The sequence below is a fragment of the Cyrtonyx montezumae genome, unplaced genomic scaffold, assembly GCF_038088225.1.
Source record: "Cyrtonyx montezumae isolate F1298 unplaced genomic scaffold, pur_monq_1.0 scaffold_8, whole genome shotgun sequence".
In the NCBI taxonomy this organism is placed as follows: domain Eukaryota; kingdom Metazoa; phylum Chordata; class Aves; order Galliformes; family Odontophoridae; genus Cyrtonyx; species Cyrtonyx montezumae.
In genome coordinates this window covers 50,231,176-50,249,125 of record NW_027072089.1, presented here as the reverse complement: position 1 = coordinate 50,249,125, position 17,950 = coordinate 50,231,176, and the positions used below count along the sequence as shown (strand labels likewise).

At 39.1% G+C, this 17,950-nt stretch overlaps 1 protein-coding gene across 1 annotated transcript; it reads right to left on the bottom strand.

Annotated features, from left to right (window-relative positions):
- Positions 1-535: 535 nt before the first annotated feature.
- MC5R (melanocortin 5 receptor) lies at positions 536-5,000 on the bottom strand. The gene is made up of 2 exons (XM_065752509.1): positions 4,838-5,000; positions 536-4,014 (listed from the first exon to the last, which is right to left on the bottom strand). Exon 2 carries the CDS (start codon positions 3,930-3,932, stop codon positions 2,955-2,957), a length of 978 nt encoding a protein of 325 aa, XP_065608581.1. The 5' UTR covers positions 3,933-4,014; positions 4,838-5,000; the 3' UTR covers positions 536-2,954.
- Positions 5,001-17,950: the final 12,950 nt, after the last annotated feature.

Genomic DNA, 17,950 nt, shown 5'->3' with positions numbered 1-17,950 from the left:
GCTTGTCTGTCCCAATCTGTCAAAGGCTCAGTGTTTCCCAAGAAGAGAAAGCATGCTAAATGTTCCTTTCATTCTCAAGTTATGCAGGAGAGAGAAACAGAATAAAATATATGATGGCCTTACATGTGTTTGATATGCAGTCCTATAGCATAAATACTTTTTTTTTTTCAGCGACTGTTCTAGTCTGTTCTTGAAAATGATTTCATTTCCCCCTCAAGTTGTCTTAGTTCTCATCTGAGAAGCTTATAACGGGAATGTGATCCTCACACCAATAGTAATATAGCCTAGAGTATAACTGGATGTGTGAACCTGTACCTCATTCAGAATGTTTTTAGCAAGACATCTATTTATACTGAGAATTGATTGACTAGAATGTAATATTTCTTCTGTGAATAATCTACAAAGTATAGATTAGTGATAAGTGTAGGACACATTAAATTAAATAATCAAAAATAGTGGGTTTTCCAACAATCCAGTTTAATAATTTCTTCATATGTTTGTGCTTTTACACCAAATAAAATTGCACCACAAGAAAAAAAAAAAGGTACATTTCAAGAAAATACCCAAAGCCATTACAGTTTTGGCTTCTTATTCATTGATTTACAGTTATGTACAAGATTGTTTTATTTGCAGTAACCAGTGAAAATTTAATGATTTATTTACAATGTTAGCTGGTGCCTTTTGCTATGCAATTGAGCCGTTTCATTTTTGGTATTTACATTCATAGTAGCAGGAGCCCATTCCCAAAACTCATTTAGGGACAGGGCCTAGAAGAGGACTGAAACAAGGCAAGATTCTCACCATAAACCATAAATGTACCTCTGAAATCCCATTTTTATATAAAACTGAAGGAAGAATCCAGCACCGAATGCACTACTGTAGCCTTTATATTGACAGTCAATATTGTATGGTGTCTCCACTGAGAATAGTATTCCCACTTGTGTCTGGGGGAAGTACGTGCAAGCTGGAGGAACTATATTTTTCAAGCTGCAGCAGATAGAATGTATAACTCTGGCGGTAAAGAGATACCCTACTTATCTTGCCAGAGACCCCCAAAGCAAATGAAGATACCAAGTATGTTATCCTTATAAATGTGTACAGAGAATATTTTACAGTTCTTACACAGGGGGTTTAGCTAGGAGGAGAAAAAATGAACACCTCATCATAATACACAAGTTGTTCTATAGAATCACAAAATAGCTCAGATTGGAAGGAACCTCTGGAAGTCTTCTATTCCAAATCATTCAGAGCAGGCCCCACTTCAAGGTTAGAGTCAGCTTTAAATGTAGAACAGGTTGCTCAGACCTGTGTCCAGTCAAGTTCTGAATGACTCCAAAGATGAACAGTATGCAAATCCTGGACACCTATTGCCATGCTTGGCCACCCTTTTGGTAAAGAAAAACGTTCATAACACCCTATGAGAACTTTCCACCTTAGAAGGATAATCTAAGGTCCATTAAGTCAATTATAATCCTTTTATTGATAACAACAGCATTAGAGTATCCCCAGACCAAGCATACCAAGCATTATTATTTCCGTTTTTTGGAAGGAATGATTCATTTTTCTAAATTATTTCTGACATCTAGTCAGTAGGGTACCGCTGCTTGAAATATTTACCTAGATTACATGTATCCAGTTTTCCTGGCATCAGGAAATCAGTGCCACAGTTACACTTCCTTAACCTGTGACAGATTCAATATTTTGCACATTATACAGATGTTGCAGAACAGCATGCTTATGGGAGCATGAGTAGGTGCAAATTGCTCACATAAAATGCATGAGGGTTTCACCTCAGAACCCACTCAGTAAAAATAAAAACAGTTTGTTTGGGGAGCAAAAGCTAGTACTCTGTGTTATAGCTGTATGTGCCTGAGTTTGAGATCCGTTCTGCCTGCTGTCCCTCCTGACTGTCAAACCTGTTTTGTCTCTCACAGCTTGAAAAATGCAATCGACAGCATAGCTTCCTCCAATAAATGCTGCTCCTAGTTAAAATGCTTTTCTGACTCCTATATAAAGGCAGCCACTTACCCGATCACTCCTTCCCAACAAAACATTATAGCATGAGCTAAAGGCCACATGCCCTTTACTTTCCCAGCAATAGGAATGAGGAAAACAAACTAAAATTAGTTTAGTCTTTGTATTCAGGCTTAAAATCTCCCCACAGACACAGTTATAAGAACACATACAGTCAGAGATGACAACCTACTGTGTCCACCCGAGGAAATTTGTTGCAATGCTTTCTTCTTATATAACACACATTTTGTGACAGTAACCATCATAACCAGAATACAAGACTGCTGATGTGTGCTTACATATTGACCATAAATTTGTTGAGCGAGGTATGTGAACCCTGATAATTGGAGCTACTTCTCTGACTTAAAATGTAGAACAGGTTGCTCAGAGCTGTGTCCAGTCAAGTTCTGAACATATGGACAGTATGCAAATACTGGACACCTATTGTCATGCTTGGCCACACTTATGGTAAAGAAAAATGCTCATAACATCCAAGGAGAAGAAAGCAGGGAAAAAAAATAATTCTAGGCATCAAAATGAGCCAGGCTGTATCTAGAGAGACAACTAATATCAAGGGAAAAATGTATTGGGATGCTGATGGGCTTATTTGACAAAGCCAGTCACAATTGTCACATTTGTCAGAAAGGGAAATAAGGCTTCCCCCTGTGCAGTCCTCTTGTAAGATCCAGACTCTTCAGCAAGGTAAAAGAGATGCAAAATATTCTTTCTCTTCTCAGTGTAGATGCACAGAGTAGCTCCTACCATCAGTGTGAAGGTGATGCATGGAGGGAAACAAAAGTCAAATCATATTAAAAAAAAGTTTCTGATTGCCACAAAAATCTTGACAGCTGTCTAGAGAAAGATGTCCCATAGGCCTCTCAGCAGAATAACAAGGTGATGTAAGATGCTGCATTTCAGTTCTCTTCCCTGGTTTTGTTTTCCTAATATTTGTTTGATAACCCACAGACCATTCTCAGGCTATAGCAACAAATTATCTCTTTGAAAGTCTTCCTCATTTCCTGGCTACGAAAGGCATAAATCAAGGGATCAATCACTGAGTTGCACATAATGAGAATGAGGTACATGTTGAAGTGAGACATGAAGCAAACGCAGTACAGGTTTTGTGGGCAGGAGATCATCAGGATGAGATGGAGGAAGAATGGAGCCCAGCATACAATGAAGATGCCAAGAAGCATAGTCAGAGTGATGGCTCCCTTCATGCTGGTTCTTTGATGGACAGAGTTGTACCCAGGCAAAGCAGCTATTTTCTTCACGTGAGTACGAGCCAGGAGGAACATATGGATGTACAGTGAGACCATGAGGAACAGCATGGTAAAAAACATAGTGATGAGACAAATTATAACATAAGTTGATTCATAGTAAAGAATGAAGATAATGCCACAGCCTGTGCAAAAGGTCCAAATGCATGCAATGATAAGACCTGATCTTTTCACTGTCATGATGTTGTGGTAACGCAGGGCATAGAAGATAGTGATGTATCTGTCTACTGCTATCGCCAGCAAACTGCACATGGAAGCCACCACAGATATGCAGATTAATGAATCAAAGACATTGTCTATATGACGGACAAAGGCATCTTCCATAATTATGTGCCTATTGTTTATTAAGTATATTGTTATAGTCTCCCAAGCGTTAGACACACTAACCAGCATGTCAGCCACTGCTAAACTGCAAACAAAAAAATACATGGGTGAATGCAAGTTCTTGTTCTTAACTATTGCACATATCACTAAGATATTTTCAAGGAGGCTTACAATGCCCAGGGTTAGGAACACCTCAGCTGCAATGACCACTTGCTCACATGGTGACGACTTGCTCTTGACAGTAGGCACAGTAAAGTTGCTGCCAAAGGCACTCAGGTTTAGTTCAGAAACATACAGTTGAGAGGATGTGTTCATGTCTGAAAGCAAACACTTTCTGTTCTCTCTGAGGGACTTGCCAAGGAGTGTGGTAAATGCATTTTCCAAAAGGCAAAAGATCCTGCCAAAAAAAAAATACAGCATGACAAGAACAGGCAAAAGATTTTTAAACAAATATCAACCATTTCTATTTAATTTGGCTTGTACACATCCTGTCTCTTCCACACAGTATTCCTCTAATGATTCTAAATTAACTTCCACTTGGCTCAGTTCTTCTGCTCATCCATACTGGGAAATTAAAACCACAAACTAATGCATGCACTCTTTTTTGTACTTTTGTTCATCCTATTCAGCCTCCCAGAAGTGAGCACAGTTTCCTGGAAATTCTGCCGAACACAAATCAACAGTTTGCAGAGTTTCAGTTCTCAGAGCCCAGAAACACAGGAGAAAAGTATTACACTGTGCAAAATCTCATCACTGGAATGCAATATGTAGAAGTTGAAGTACTGCTACGAATAAGAATTTAACATTTCCAGCAAATGATTTACATGCTTCCTGAACTTTGTACTTCTTAAGTTTGCACAATCTGCATTATAAACAGTTCATCTGTGCAATACTAACAAGCTCATTTTAAGAGCACAGTATTAAACCACCATCCAAGGCAAGTGCATACATGCCGAGACACATTAAGCTTACAGAATCAGTAGGAAGAAATTCTGGCACAGCAATAAGTTTTCTATTCCAGTCCATGACTATTTTTTTCTTCTGGTAATGAGAATATTCAGAGCAAGCTGTAAGTCATCAGGTTCTTAATAAGGGGAACACTTATAGCTGATTGTCAATTACTTGTTGCAAGTAAAATTCAAAGCTCCTCAGGCAAAATAACTTTCACTTTTTAAACATAACCTTTCATTTTTAATCAAGAATTAACTGTATCTATTTACCAGAGCTGCTCCTTCAGCTACTCTTCCTCTTCATCTCCTGCAACCTTCCCTCCAGAGAGCAGAAGTTTCAGCCCCTCCTCACCCAACATCTGGGGCTGGGGACTCCTTGGTGGGGACGGATGACATTATAAAAGAAAATGAATGAGTAAATCCATAGAGTCAAGGCTGACCACGAATAAATTACTTACTGTGCAACTGCCCTTTTATAGTCTCCGTGCAATAACGATTTCAGTACTGAAACCGTGGCTCCTCCTCCCCTTTGCCCCTCTGAACTCGTCTTTTCACAGATCTAGTTAACAAAGGCTTCGGTCTTTACCACCATCTAGTGGTCTTTGCCTGTCTTTTTATCTGTACAGTGATTCAGATCTAAAACTCATTACGAGGTTTTCAAATTCTTGCTTTTGCTATACCTTTGGGAAAAAAGATTACATTAAAGGAAAAAATTCACTAGGCATGCTCCTTCCTAAGCACATCTCATATGGGTTGGTTTTTCTGTTTTCTGTGCTTTTGCAAATACTCGATATCAGTCTAGAAGAGGTAACTAGGAGGCTTATGTTATCGTTCTTAAAAACATTTTATCCACAGTTATAGTTTTGCAAGAATAGGAAGCACACCATCACGAACTTTGTAAGAAAACGTACCATCAACCACTAATAGAAGAGGTAAGCAAAGCCATTTCTGTGGAAAACAAAATGCAGAAGAAATAAATGATTGCATCCTGGCACCCTCCCTTGCTGGTGTAGAGATTTCCATGTGTATGAGGAGGAGTATACAGTGCCCAGTACTGGGAGCCACAGGTGCAAATCTCTGTTTCATGGATTTTTTTCCATGGTGTACAATAACTCCAAATGCTTATTTATAACCTACAGCATTTTTTTTTTCTTAAAGAATCACCACCACAAATGACAGGGCTGACAATGTGCTGTTTTCAGCGTCTAGTTAGATAGATTTTATTGATAGAATACAGCTAAATCTGTTTCTAATTGTTACACTCCACAGAAGCTTCCATTATTGTTACTGCAAGCTTCACTTCAGAAACTCTCAAAGACCAGAGCCACTGTATGAAAGGTTCTTATGTGTGAATAGTCTCTGCACCAGAGGAGACAGAGAAAAATGTTTTGATTCATATGCATAAAAAGGCTTCTCTAAGACTACACGATTACAGTCTGGAGGTGAACTTTGCATACCCCTTCTCCCTGCTAAAGGAAAGAGAATTTAGATTACCGCAAAACAGAGGCAGAAAACTATATGCTCAAGTGCAGCTGTTAGATCTGGGCAGATAAAGCCAGCAAGTAAACAGCACCTGAGCAGCAAGTAAACATAATCTGAGCTCAGAGCTCCTTGCTGTGCTCAAAGGAAAAGAATATAGGATGCCCACCTCCAGTTCTCTTTCTGTTCTTCAGTGTAAAGGATCTTTTGGTTCTTCTACATTATCTTTAGTTATCTTAGTTATCGTTTGCATGGTTTCTGATCCTCCTATTGCAGACCCTGGAAACCATACATCTACACATAATGTATTTCTTCTTTCTCACTTCTTACCCCTTCCAATGTCTGAGCAGATGTTATGCTTTTTCCACTTCTAATTATTTCCCTTCTAATACCCTAATTTTCTGTTTGTTACACTGTCTCTCCTTAAATTCTGTTCATCTCCCCATTTACAAATCCCTCTGTACATACAGTCATTCAGTTTAACAGAATTCTTACGTCCCAGCTTAGCTGCCTTCACAGCAGTTCTCTCTGCACCTTGCAGCACTCTGGGCAGACCACCTGATTGCCAGAAAGAAGTCACACATCAGAGTAGAAGGGTTGGCTGCTATTCCTTAGTGCAATGCCAAGTCTCTCAGATATTAACTATGAAGCAGCCTTTCTACTCTTCTGCCACAGCCCAGACACTGCAGGCCAGACCCTTGGTATAAGTGTCGATGCAAGAAATTTTACTTACAAAGTTTGATGAAAAAAAAAATGACCTGCCTGGAAACTGGGGCAGTGGTAGATATTGTTTGTTTACTTTAGAAGATGAAATGAAGAAACACTTTTTTTTTCTTTTAAGAGGGGTTTAAAGGTAACATTTCTACAGCAAACAGCTACGAGCATAACAGTTGGACAAGCAAGTAGCTGAAGGTGGACCCAATTAGCAGCTAGTGATGATGTGAGTTTTGAGAACTGCAAGTGCAGGGCACAGGGTCAGATCTCCAGGTTCTCCAAGGGTTTTCTCAGGAAGGAGCTGTAAGTTTCCAGCCTTCCAGCTGGAGGGCACCTGACAAGGTTAGTCTTCCAGGTGTTTTTGAGCTTGGTGTTCAGCTCACTTGTTCTGTTCATTAGATTATCTGTCTTTGCAGGCAGGTCAGCACTCTGCACTTTTCAAGTCCAACAGGGTTATGTCTGGACAGCCACGCTGGGGCAAATAGTACTTTATCCGTGACTATGGGTATGCAGCTATTGGGCCACACCAGCTTGGCACACAGAGTGATCCCAGGAGCACACACAGAGGAAAAGTGAATTCCAACTCCTGTCCCCAAAGTATCATTTTCTTTCCACAGATGGAAAGAGGCAGAGCAGCAGCACACTGGGTCTGCAGCACTGGGGAAGCCTGAAGGAGGGTCCCTTGGGCCAGCATGCAGGATGAAACGTGAATCTGGGTGGGAAGCCTAGCCCAGTTATTTCAGACATGAGCTCTGATTGAGCAGGGCTTGGGAGAGCTTCTCTTTAAAGCAGCTGCAACCAGGGCACCTGTCTGTACCATTCATTTTTTTTTTCCTCACCAAATTCACATACTTGACCCACATCTGGGCTGATTCTTCCTCCACACTGCTTGAATTTGTTCCTGTAAAGGACAATTGCATGTCGTCTTCATGACAGCGAGGTACTGATTTTATCAATGAATGCAAAAAGGAGGCCAGCAGCACAATGCTCCAAAGGATTTTCTGTAAGAAGAGCTTATCACATTTAGATGAATTCTGCTATTAATCTGTGCTAATCCTAATGGGTTCAGAGTAGAGTTTTACAGAGACCAACACAAACCTACCCAAATTGTCTGTGCTAATACATTGAGGTGATTTAATTCTAGTGTCCTTCTGTTGCTTTTTTCATCTGTACAATGAAACTATATCTGCCTTTCATAACATAGCTGTGGATCGGTGCTCTTGGCCTGTTACGAAATCTCTCCTCTGCTCTTTGCCTGTACTGCAACCAGCACAGAGTCTCAGAGCCACAGAGTATCTTCTTAGACTGCACTTTGTTCACAGAAATAAACCATGGATCCAGGGCAAAAGTGAAGATCACAGCCTTTGAAGATGTCATAACACAACAAATATTCTCTAACTGCTCAGACTCAGACAACTGTTTCTCTTGACCTCTGCTCTGAGCAGCATTAGCTGAGTTGCATCAAGGTCCTCAGTGTTATCTCCTCAGTATTCTCAGAGCAGCTCCACAGCATTTAATAAAGACAGGCAATTAATCCTGACCAAAAATAAAGGGCATCAATCCTTCTTGCCTTTAAATAAAAAGCAGTGGATGAGGTGGTGATAGACCCTTCGTAATTCAATCCTATCTCTTTTGTACGGGACAGCTAAAAGCCTAGAAGTAATGTTTTGTAGTAAGCAGTATTTTAGTAAACACATTTTTATATATATCATGGCCCTACTTTTCAAGTGGTATTTGTAGGAAGAATCACAGAAAAGCAAGACTGAAAGAGACATCCAGATATCATGCAAGCTAAACCATGTCAGAGAGTAGGATAACCCACACTTCCCCACATTTCCCTGGTGCTTCACACCATTGCTCCTTTCACCAGAGTGTGCCAGCCCACTTTCAGATCCACACTCAGTCCCTATCAGTGCTGTATCTCATGCTGAAAAGAGAAAGCTGAGAAAGATGCAATACAGTATAAAAGGTACTCTAGAAAGATGTATCGTAGTAATTTTAACTGGATGATGTCGTAACTAGCTCCCTGAACTGTAAAAGGGAAATAAGAGGTTTGGTAATCATCATTCTTATGTGCCTTCTAATGGGAGCCAATTCCAGCAATGAATCATCCCCTAACATTTTGTTAGAGCATGGGTCAGCAGTACAGACCTGCTGAATCATATAGGAGTGCAAGCACCAGACTCAGAGAAGCACGGATGAACAGGGCTAGACAGTAGAAACTTTCTGACAGAAAGGAGAGGTAGTTTAATAATGGAAAAAATTAGGGGAGAAAAAAAAAGAAAAAGAAAAAAAAAAGAAAAACTTAACAGCATACTCTTGTTTGAACACCATTTTCTTGATAGACCAAGGAAATCTGATGTGCCTTTATCTGTATTAGTAACAAAAAAAAAAAAAAAAAAAAAGTTGTTAAAATGATGCTTTCATTGCATACTATGAGATATCCCCTGTCACTTCAGAAGATTATCTTTCAGTATGGTTAAGGGAAATTTTAAGAGCATATTATTAATTTTTCTTAAGATTTTTGTACATCAGTCATACAACATATAAAATGCTGCTAATTTGTTGTATAATTTAGCTCTTCAGTGGGACTTCATTGTTTGGGTATTTATATGTTATGGAATGGTCACAGCCAATTCAGTGAATCCTGATGAATAATATCCCATCTTTATATTCAGAATTCAGCCTTCTCTGGGAGTCTTCTGTACTTTTTACACATTTTGAATACAAATATATGTATATACATACCTCAGTAAGAGCAAAAAAATAAAATAAAATCTGATTTATAGGTATTTATAAACTTCTGGTCTAAATAGAACCCCTGAGCAGTTGCTCATTTCCCTCTTCCTCAGTCAGATGAGCACAAGACCACAGTGTGCCCCTACCTCTAGGAGCACTGCTCTCCCCATCCTGGGCTGTTTGTTTGTTTTGAGCTGAGAGCCCTGAGAACTCAGTGTCTCTCAGTCCTAAACTATTCTTGTAGTCAGTTTTTGGTAAACTAGCCCAATGTGGGTATTGAAAGATGAAAAAGAGGCTAAAAAGCAACTTCAAGAGAATGCAGACAGTGTAAATGCAGCAATGTGTACATGCAGCTCCTATCTAAGCAAGTGCCAGTCTCTCTGATTCAATGCACTCTTTGACTAAATGTAAACTTTCAAGAATGCCATGACAGCAATATCAACATTTCTCTATCTAGTTTTCAGAGGTATTTCTAACATCTCGGTACTGAAATACAGGTTCTTTCCTCACTCTGTATAGACTTGTAAAAATAGGTTACTTCCTATTAAATGAGGTGTATATAAATACACTGTGGGAATCAAATCATAACCATTTTGCTTAGAATTGAAATGTTTTCTGTCAAGCCCTTGTTCCACTGCATTTTCTGTGCCTTCAACAAAGCAGCCTTGCAATATATAGTATATTTTTTACTGTCAGGATATTTTTAACCACTGTATCCTGAAAGAAATAAAAAAATAAAGAAAGAAAAAGATATACTTCAGGAGTAGGAATTATTTCTCTTCTTGCTTTCACCTGTAAAGAAGTAAAAATGTGGGAATTTGTTACAGCTGAAACCAAACATATCAAAATTAAAAGAATTAAAACAAAGGTAAATGAAATTAGCCACAAGCAGATCTTGAGAAAGGAAATAAGTCAGTACAGTGTTTGAACCCAGAATACTGTCTTCATTCAGAAGTAACCAGTGCATTCACTTGTAACAGAAAGAAACTAAACCAGTTTACACCAAAGCATTAGCTCCAGCATCAACCTCAGCTGCAGCACAGTGACATACAAACATCAAGAGACTCTCATGGGTCCCCTGAATTCATGGCATTTAAAATACCAAACAGTAGGCACCACGTGACCAGATATATTTAGTGCCTAAGCCACTACTATTTGGGAAATAAAAATCAGAAAAGAAAAGAACAGTATTATTTCAAAGAGAAGACAGACTCTAGATCAAGCTCTGGTGTTGACAAAAAAATAACCAAGGAAGCCCATGGCATGGGTTAATCGTTCAAGTCAGAAGGAATGGCAAATTTGTATCTCTGAGAAATAAGTTGCTATTGAATCATTTGGAAAATTAATTTTTGCAAGAGCTGAGCCGGACTGTGCTGTAGTTTCTCCACTGAATTCACAGTGGATCTAGGAGGGATGATGCAGACATGTAACCTTACAACAGAACAACACCATGACAAAAGCTAGTCTTCCACATGAGACACATTTGGAGCAGCAGTTTCCACAAAAATACCGTAGCCCTCTAGTTACTAGCTACTGTGCTAGCTACTGTGTTTGCACTTCTTGTGTTCACCCATGGACACAGAGAGCCACCAGACAAGCTGCTCTGGAGGCTTAAACAGCAAGGACTATGTTTATTACCATGACTTGGCTAATGTCAGTGATGTCACAGAGCCACAGAACATGGCTCTGGTTCACAAAAACAAGCTTATTTTTGTTGGTATGTCCCAGAAAGTCCATGACCAGTTCATATGAGAAGTTCCCTGAAAGCCAAAGGGGAGCATCTAAGGTCTGAACACTTACTTATATACACACAAAGGAGCAGCAAGCTAATTTTAGCTTCAGGAAAAGCAATAGCACAGTAGTCGGTTTATATTTATACTAATACATATAATCAAATATATATCTATGTAAATATATGTAAGCTCTCGTCTCCTGATATTTTTCAAAAGAATAAGTTTGCAGGCAGAGCAAGTTCACAGGCATTTATTCAAATATGATGGGGAAAAAAAGCCTCAAATCTAGCAAATGATAAAGAAATATAGATGATTAACACACATCTTAATTGTAGTAATAGAACTAATATTGACCTGTGGTACCGACATTATCAAGTTAAATGATACTATCACTTCTGAAAAACAGGAGACACAAAGTGTTTAAGAGCCCTGGGTGTAGAACAGCAGGAGCTTGGCTTTCATTTGTAGTGAGAAGCAAACTAGAGAAAATGAATTATCTCATCCAGTACGACCAGTTAATTTGAGGTTTGCAAACAATGTTGTTATCAGTGCTGAAAGACATAATTTCTACTAATGTAGTGACAATAATAATGAGAAAATGAAAATAAAAGCCATGATTTTCAGATTTGTTAAATTCTGTTCTCAGCAGATTAAAGGAGTCTAGCAGAAAACTGTAGTTATAAAATTATTTATAATACAACTGATTAAAATACAAAAGCAAATGTAAGTTTAATATTACTATAGAATAGTTAATCTGCGAGATAATTTAATCAGTTCACAAAGAAAAACCAACACATCTTTGTCTTCATTAGCATCATCCTAAAAGACAGTGAATATCCCAGTAACTTGATAATCCTTTTTGTCGTCTTATTTTGAGACTAATTTAGTGAGTTCACAAAGTGTCAGAGAACACCGGGAAGGCCATGGGAATTTTTTTACAAAGACCCACTCCTGTGAGTTAAAGGATACTGTGAGAATAATTTTAGGACAGCCAATACAGTGAAAGTTACAGCTGAGGTTCTTGCCAATCTTAATATTGCAAATTAATGTCTCAGTTACTTGTAGTCTCGATAAGACATTTTTCCATGTAAGTGTGTGATTATTGCAAAGGCAGCAAATACAACAAAAATATACTGTATCTTAATATTTTAGCCCTATCTAAAAAGTTTTATTCCTATCGTTTCAGCCTTCTTTTCATTTTGTTCTTGTTCTTACTTTATTATTTGTGTTTATCGAGGTTGTCCTCAGCAATCATTGAATTGCTTTTTTTTCTTCCTAAAGATATTCCAGAAAAGATTTTCATTAACAGAAGAATGATGATTGAAATTCAGGACATATTGGGAGGCTATTAAATATCAATTTAAAAGGCTAACTCCAGGCACACATTTTAGAAAACCTTGCTCTATATGTTTTCCAGCCTAGAGTTGTGAGCATGTGCTGGGGGGTTGGGATCTAGAGATAATTTTTTTGTTGATTGGTTTGGGGTTTGGTTACCTGAAGTTATCTGAAAATCATCATTTGCAATTGAACACTAGAAAATACAAGCATGAAACAAGTATGCGTGCAGTATGGCATGATTGGAATCCCATTTACCTCTACCAAGGCTCCTTCAGCAGCCTTCACTTCCTGGTTTGCCCTCCACACCAGCAATACCAGCAGGAACACTTGGAAGCCATATAACAAACTGAATCACAGAGCAGTTCTGAGTTTTAAAAAAGGAATTTCTTAAAAGGATGCCTGTTTTCCCGCTATGTTTGGGCTCTGGTCTGTGTATCTACATAGAGAGCTGTGTAATGCAATTAGGAGGTGAAAACAGCCAGTACAAGATCGAAACTGTGGCAGCCAGGAAGCTGCTAAGGGAAACCAAAGCCAAACTGCAGCCTTAGAAACCAAAACTGTTCTGCCACCTTACATGATTTTTATACATAAATAAAATAAATACAGCTGACCTCATCTGTTGATGTGTGGCTACTAACACACAATGTCTCAGGAATACAGATGCATTCATTTAGGGAAGCACAGTACAATTGGTAAGGATGTGAGCTAATTCCAAGGGTGTCAGCAAGGTGATGAAGGGAGTAAGGTGGGCTCCCTCAGCAGAAGGACAGTAATGGCCCCCATCTGTTCCTCCTGTCCTGGCCCAGACCTAATTACAGCCTTTTGCTGCCTGAATGACCGTATATTTGTTCAAGAGGAAAAATTGTTGAGCTCTCCAAGGTTTATTGATTTTTCTAATCCAACAGCAATAAAACAGTTTGCTCAGAGAATGAGGTCAAAACCAGCAGCTCCTCCTCTCTCAGATGAGAATCCTAATCAGCCACTACTATTAAGAAATCATGGCTTCTATTTGCTTGCTTCTTTCCCAGCTCCAGAGAGCTAGCTTTTATGTAGCTTCAGCAAAAGAGCATCAATGATGGCAGTCCTGTACTTGGACCAGCAAGGTTATTTGGGGGAAACTAGGAAGCTTCAGTTCCTGACCCCCCAGTAGGCCTGAAATGGGCTGCCTTTTAGTGTTCAGGCCCCAGGGCTGTTCAGTAAGCGGTAGGCATCTCTTTCAACACATCAGCAAAGGCCATATTTATGGTTTTGATGCTGACATTTATAACCTGATGTTCTATTTCACCTAGAGCAATACCAAGCTCAGTATAACTGCATTAAGAAATATGCCAGACAGGATGCAGTAGTTAAAAAGACAAGCTCCCTCTTCCCTTCCCATAACAGAACACAATACATCCCTCAAAGTGAGAGGGATGGCAGTGAGACCAGGAACAGCAAGCTGTAAACAATATCTGTCGTATCATTATCCTTTTTACAGCTCTGCTTTTGAAGGCTGGAAATGCACACATTTATGTCAGAAAGTCCAAACTCCTTTTTTTTTTTTCTAAGTTTAGAAAAGAAATGACAGTTAGAGGTGTGATATCTTTACATTTTGCCTGGCACGCCTTGTTGCAGTTGCATGGCTAGAAATGATCCTGTTGCCTTCTCTGTCTGTAACTGAGCTGCAACAGCACAACCAAATATCCCATGGGAAGTTGTGCCACCCCATGTAACCGGAAGATACCTGATGATAAATGGCTGCTGTACATAGGGAAGCTAAGGGTGAGGCTAAGTTTTTGCATTTAGATGCTCGTACATAACCACATGAGGAAAGAATGGCATATTTGTTCAGCATATTTCTAAAAGGACTGCTCCAAAAGTGAAGCATCCTATTCTATGATGTTGGTCCACATCATAGAATCAGAGGCAGGTGCTGGTGATACAGCAGTAGATGTTGAACCTTCCCATCAATATTCCACTACATTTTATTGCCATGTGATAGATGGCAGCAGAGAGGCAGACTGACAAAATAGCATCTGATTTGGAAATATAAATGAAGAAAAGGTGTATCATTAAATACCTCCATGCAGAAAAACTGCACCCATTGATAATCATTAACACTTGATGAATTTTTATGGAGACAAAGAGTGGATGTTAGCACAGTGAGGTGGTGACGTGTTTCAGCATCAATGGCATCATAACAGCTACGAACAGTGGGTCACCTACAGAGCAATATGGTCAGGCTGGATAGCTGGGCCAAGGATGAAATTCAGTAAGACCAAGTGCCAAGTCCTGCAATTTGTCCACAACAACCCTAGGCAATGCTACAGGCTTGGGGCAGAGTGGTTGAAAGACTGTAGAGGAAATGGTTCTGAACATATAGCTTGGTCAACGCTCAGTTGAACATGAGCCAGCAGCATACCCAAGTGGCCAAAAAGGCCAACAGCATCCTGGTTTGTATCAGAAATAGTGTTGCCAGTAGGAACAGGGAAGTAATTGTCGTCCTGTACTCAGCACTGGTGAAGCCACACCGCAAGTACTGTGTTCAGTTTTGGGCCCCTCACTGCAAGAAATACCCTGGAGTGTGTCCAGAGAAGGGCAAAGAAAACTGGTGAGGGGTCTGGAGCACAAGTCATATGAAGAGCAGTGGAGGGAGCTGGGATTATTTTGTCTGGAGAAGAGGAGGTTCAAGGGAGGCCTTATTGCTCCCTACAGCCACCTGAAGAGAGGCTGTGGTGAGGTGGAGGTCAGCCTCTTCTCCCACATAACTAGCTAGATGGAACAGTCTCAAGTTACACCAGGGAAGATTCAGGTTGGATGCTAAGAAGCTCTTCTCCAAGAGCAGTGAGTTGCTGGAATGGGCTGCCAAGAGAGGTGGTGGAGTCACCATCCATAGAGGTCTCAAGGAAACATTTATATGTGGTACTGAGGGACATGGTTTAGTGGGAAATACTGGTGATAGATGGACAGTTGGACTGGATGATCTTAAAGGTCTTTTCCAACTTTGGTGATTCTATGATCCTGCCTTTCCTGGTATGCAGGCTCTTGCTCAATGCTGGTGAAAATTCATAGCCAATGGTGGTGACTGTTTAAAAACAATCTTTCATAGCTGAGAAATTGCTCTATCAAATAGTGTTATTGTGCTCTTTGTATCTATTATAGTTCCCATGGAAATAAATAGGAGGCTTTACTTTCAGAGTGATCTACTTATTTGCTGCCTTAAAAAAGCCAGACCAGCTGTGTCAACAGGGTACTCTCTGCCCTTGTTAAAGGGTACAGAAACCTTTTAGGTCTGAGACTGAAATCTTGATTACAATACCTCATCCTCATTCAATTTTGGAAAAGGAATGCTCTAGCGTTTTCAACTGAAATCAATCAACTGTAATTTTTCAGTACTACCTGCACTTGACTTACCCGGGGAAGGAAAAAAAAAACCACATATTACTATTAATAGTAAAGAGTAATCTATGCATTCATGACTGTTTATTTCATGTTCTCTGCCCCATATATGTCCCTTGCACACCTTTGAAAAAGATGCATCAGACAATCTTTGTTTTAGATTCTTTTTTAAATTAGTGTTTGGAAAACCAACGCCCTTTTGTTTGATCCAAGAGATGACTGTTTTGTTTTTTTTCTTAAGTACAAGGTTGACACACTAATAGCATTTTACTAATTTCAAGCTTCCCATTAGGCCAAACTCTGCCATTTACTTTCAGTCAGGAGAGATACAAGATTAAAGTAACGTGTTTTCTTTCAATATCATAAAAGTCACATAGGGATTTTACCATTAAAGTTAAGTCAAATATTTTAGAAGACTGTCAGAGAAACTTTGAGCAGTTTAAGATAGATGTACTTTTTTCTGACTGCATTTATCTTGAATTATGACTTCATAGAGTGTCTAGTTCAACTGTTGTCAGCAGAGAAGGCACAGTGACCGGATCACACACCGAAATACTGACTGATTTCAGAGAAAGCTTTAATGAAAAATTTCAGTCCCTAACTTTCAACAAGAGCCTGCTACCTAATCTTTTAAGCATATACTGATAAATTTGGCCACTAGCAGTTCAAAACAATCAGATTTCTCATATGACCTCTTAAAAGGGCGTTTTTACCACAGATTTGGAAATTCAGAAAGATTCGGGGAATAGATTCATACTGATGGGAGCTGAATGTCATATTGAATAGGCTGGTGTGACTTTCAAGTATGAGGGAAGAGCTATCCAAAAACTCAACCCTCTGCTATTCCCCTTTCCTTTGGTGTTAATGTAGGTCACTATAGCACTGTTTACCTCACTGAAGTTACTGAAAGTTACCATGACCACCAGCTGTAAAAAATTACGCAAACTTTGTTGATTTTTTTAAGATCTAATATTCTTGGCTACTGTTACTACAGTATGGAAGTGTAAAATTAGATATTCTCTTCCATAGCAGGTTGTTTTACTGATGTTACAGTAGTAACACAGATTTCTTCCTCATCTTTTCAGATTATATAATTCATAAAGATTTTCTGCATAGTTTTTTCTAGTAAATGTGTAAATGGACTCTGAGGAACATTTAGTAAAGTACAACTGAGGACAAATTTGCTACAGATCTGCCTACTCCACTGAAGCCAGCATTGATCTCACATCATCAATTCACCAAAAAACATGTAGGCTCTTCTGTATAGACCACCTACACTAATCTAACTTAGCAAAGACAATAAACTGGGTCAAGTCCCAGCAATTAGCACCTTCCCCATCCACTGTCAATTGCCTGCACAGAAACGTAATCATGCTGCACTCTAGCCCTGTCACTTGGTTACACTAATAGCACAGCCATCAAATTTTGAAGCTTACATCAATGTAGCGATAAGCAGAATCTTTAATATTCAGTGCAAGTGTTTTATTGGATCTCAAGAAGGTAGAAAGTGATGCTGTGTATCTGTGACAAAGTAGACCACTGTAATGATCACTTGCATTTGAAAAAATAAAAAAAACTGCAGAAGTTATGAAAGATCAAATTGCATTGCTGCACAGTAGATGGAAAATAAATCTGTAACACGAAGGTAACTGCCATTAACAATGTTTTCTATATCCTGCAACTTTTTTATTTTAGCATAAGGAGAAAGAAGATCTTTAGACTCTGAACCTTCTCCATCTTACTTTTGTTTTACGGTGCACACTGGCATTCAAATATCAGTGCACACAGATCAGTTTAGCAGTTGATGCGAGTGGCTTGACATACTCATGCCTAAGACATGCTAAGAAAGATTTTGCATGCCTACTTGCAATGGTCCTGATATTCAAAGTCTGCTGAACAAGTCACCTTTGAAAAATGAATCCTCTTTATATTTAATTTCCAGTAAGGTGCCATAAAACAAAATTTCTAAAATCAGTAATCTTTTAATATTCCATTTTGTTGT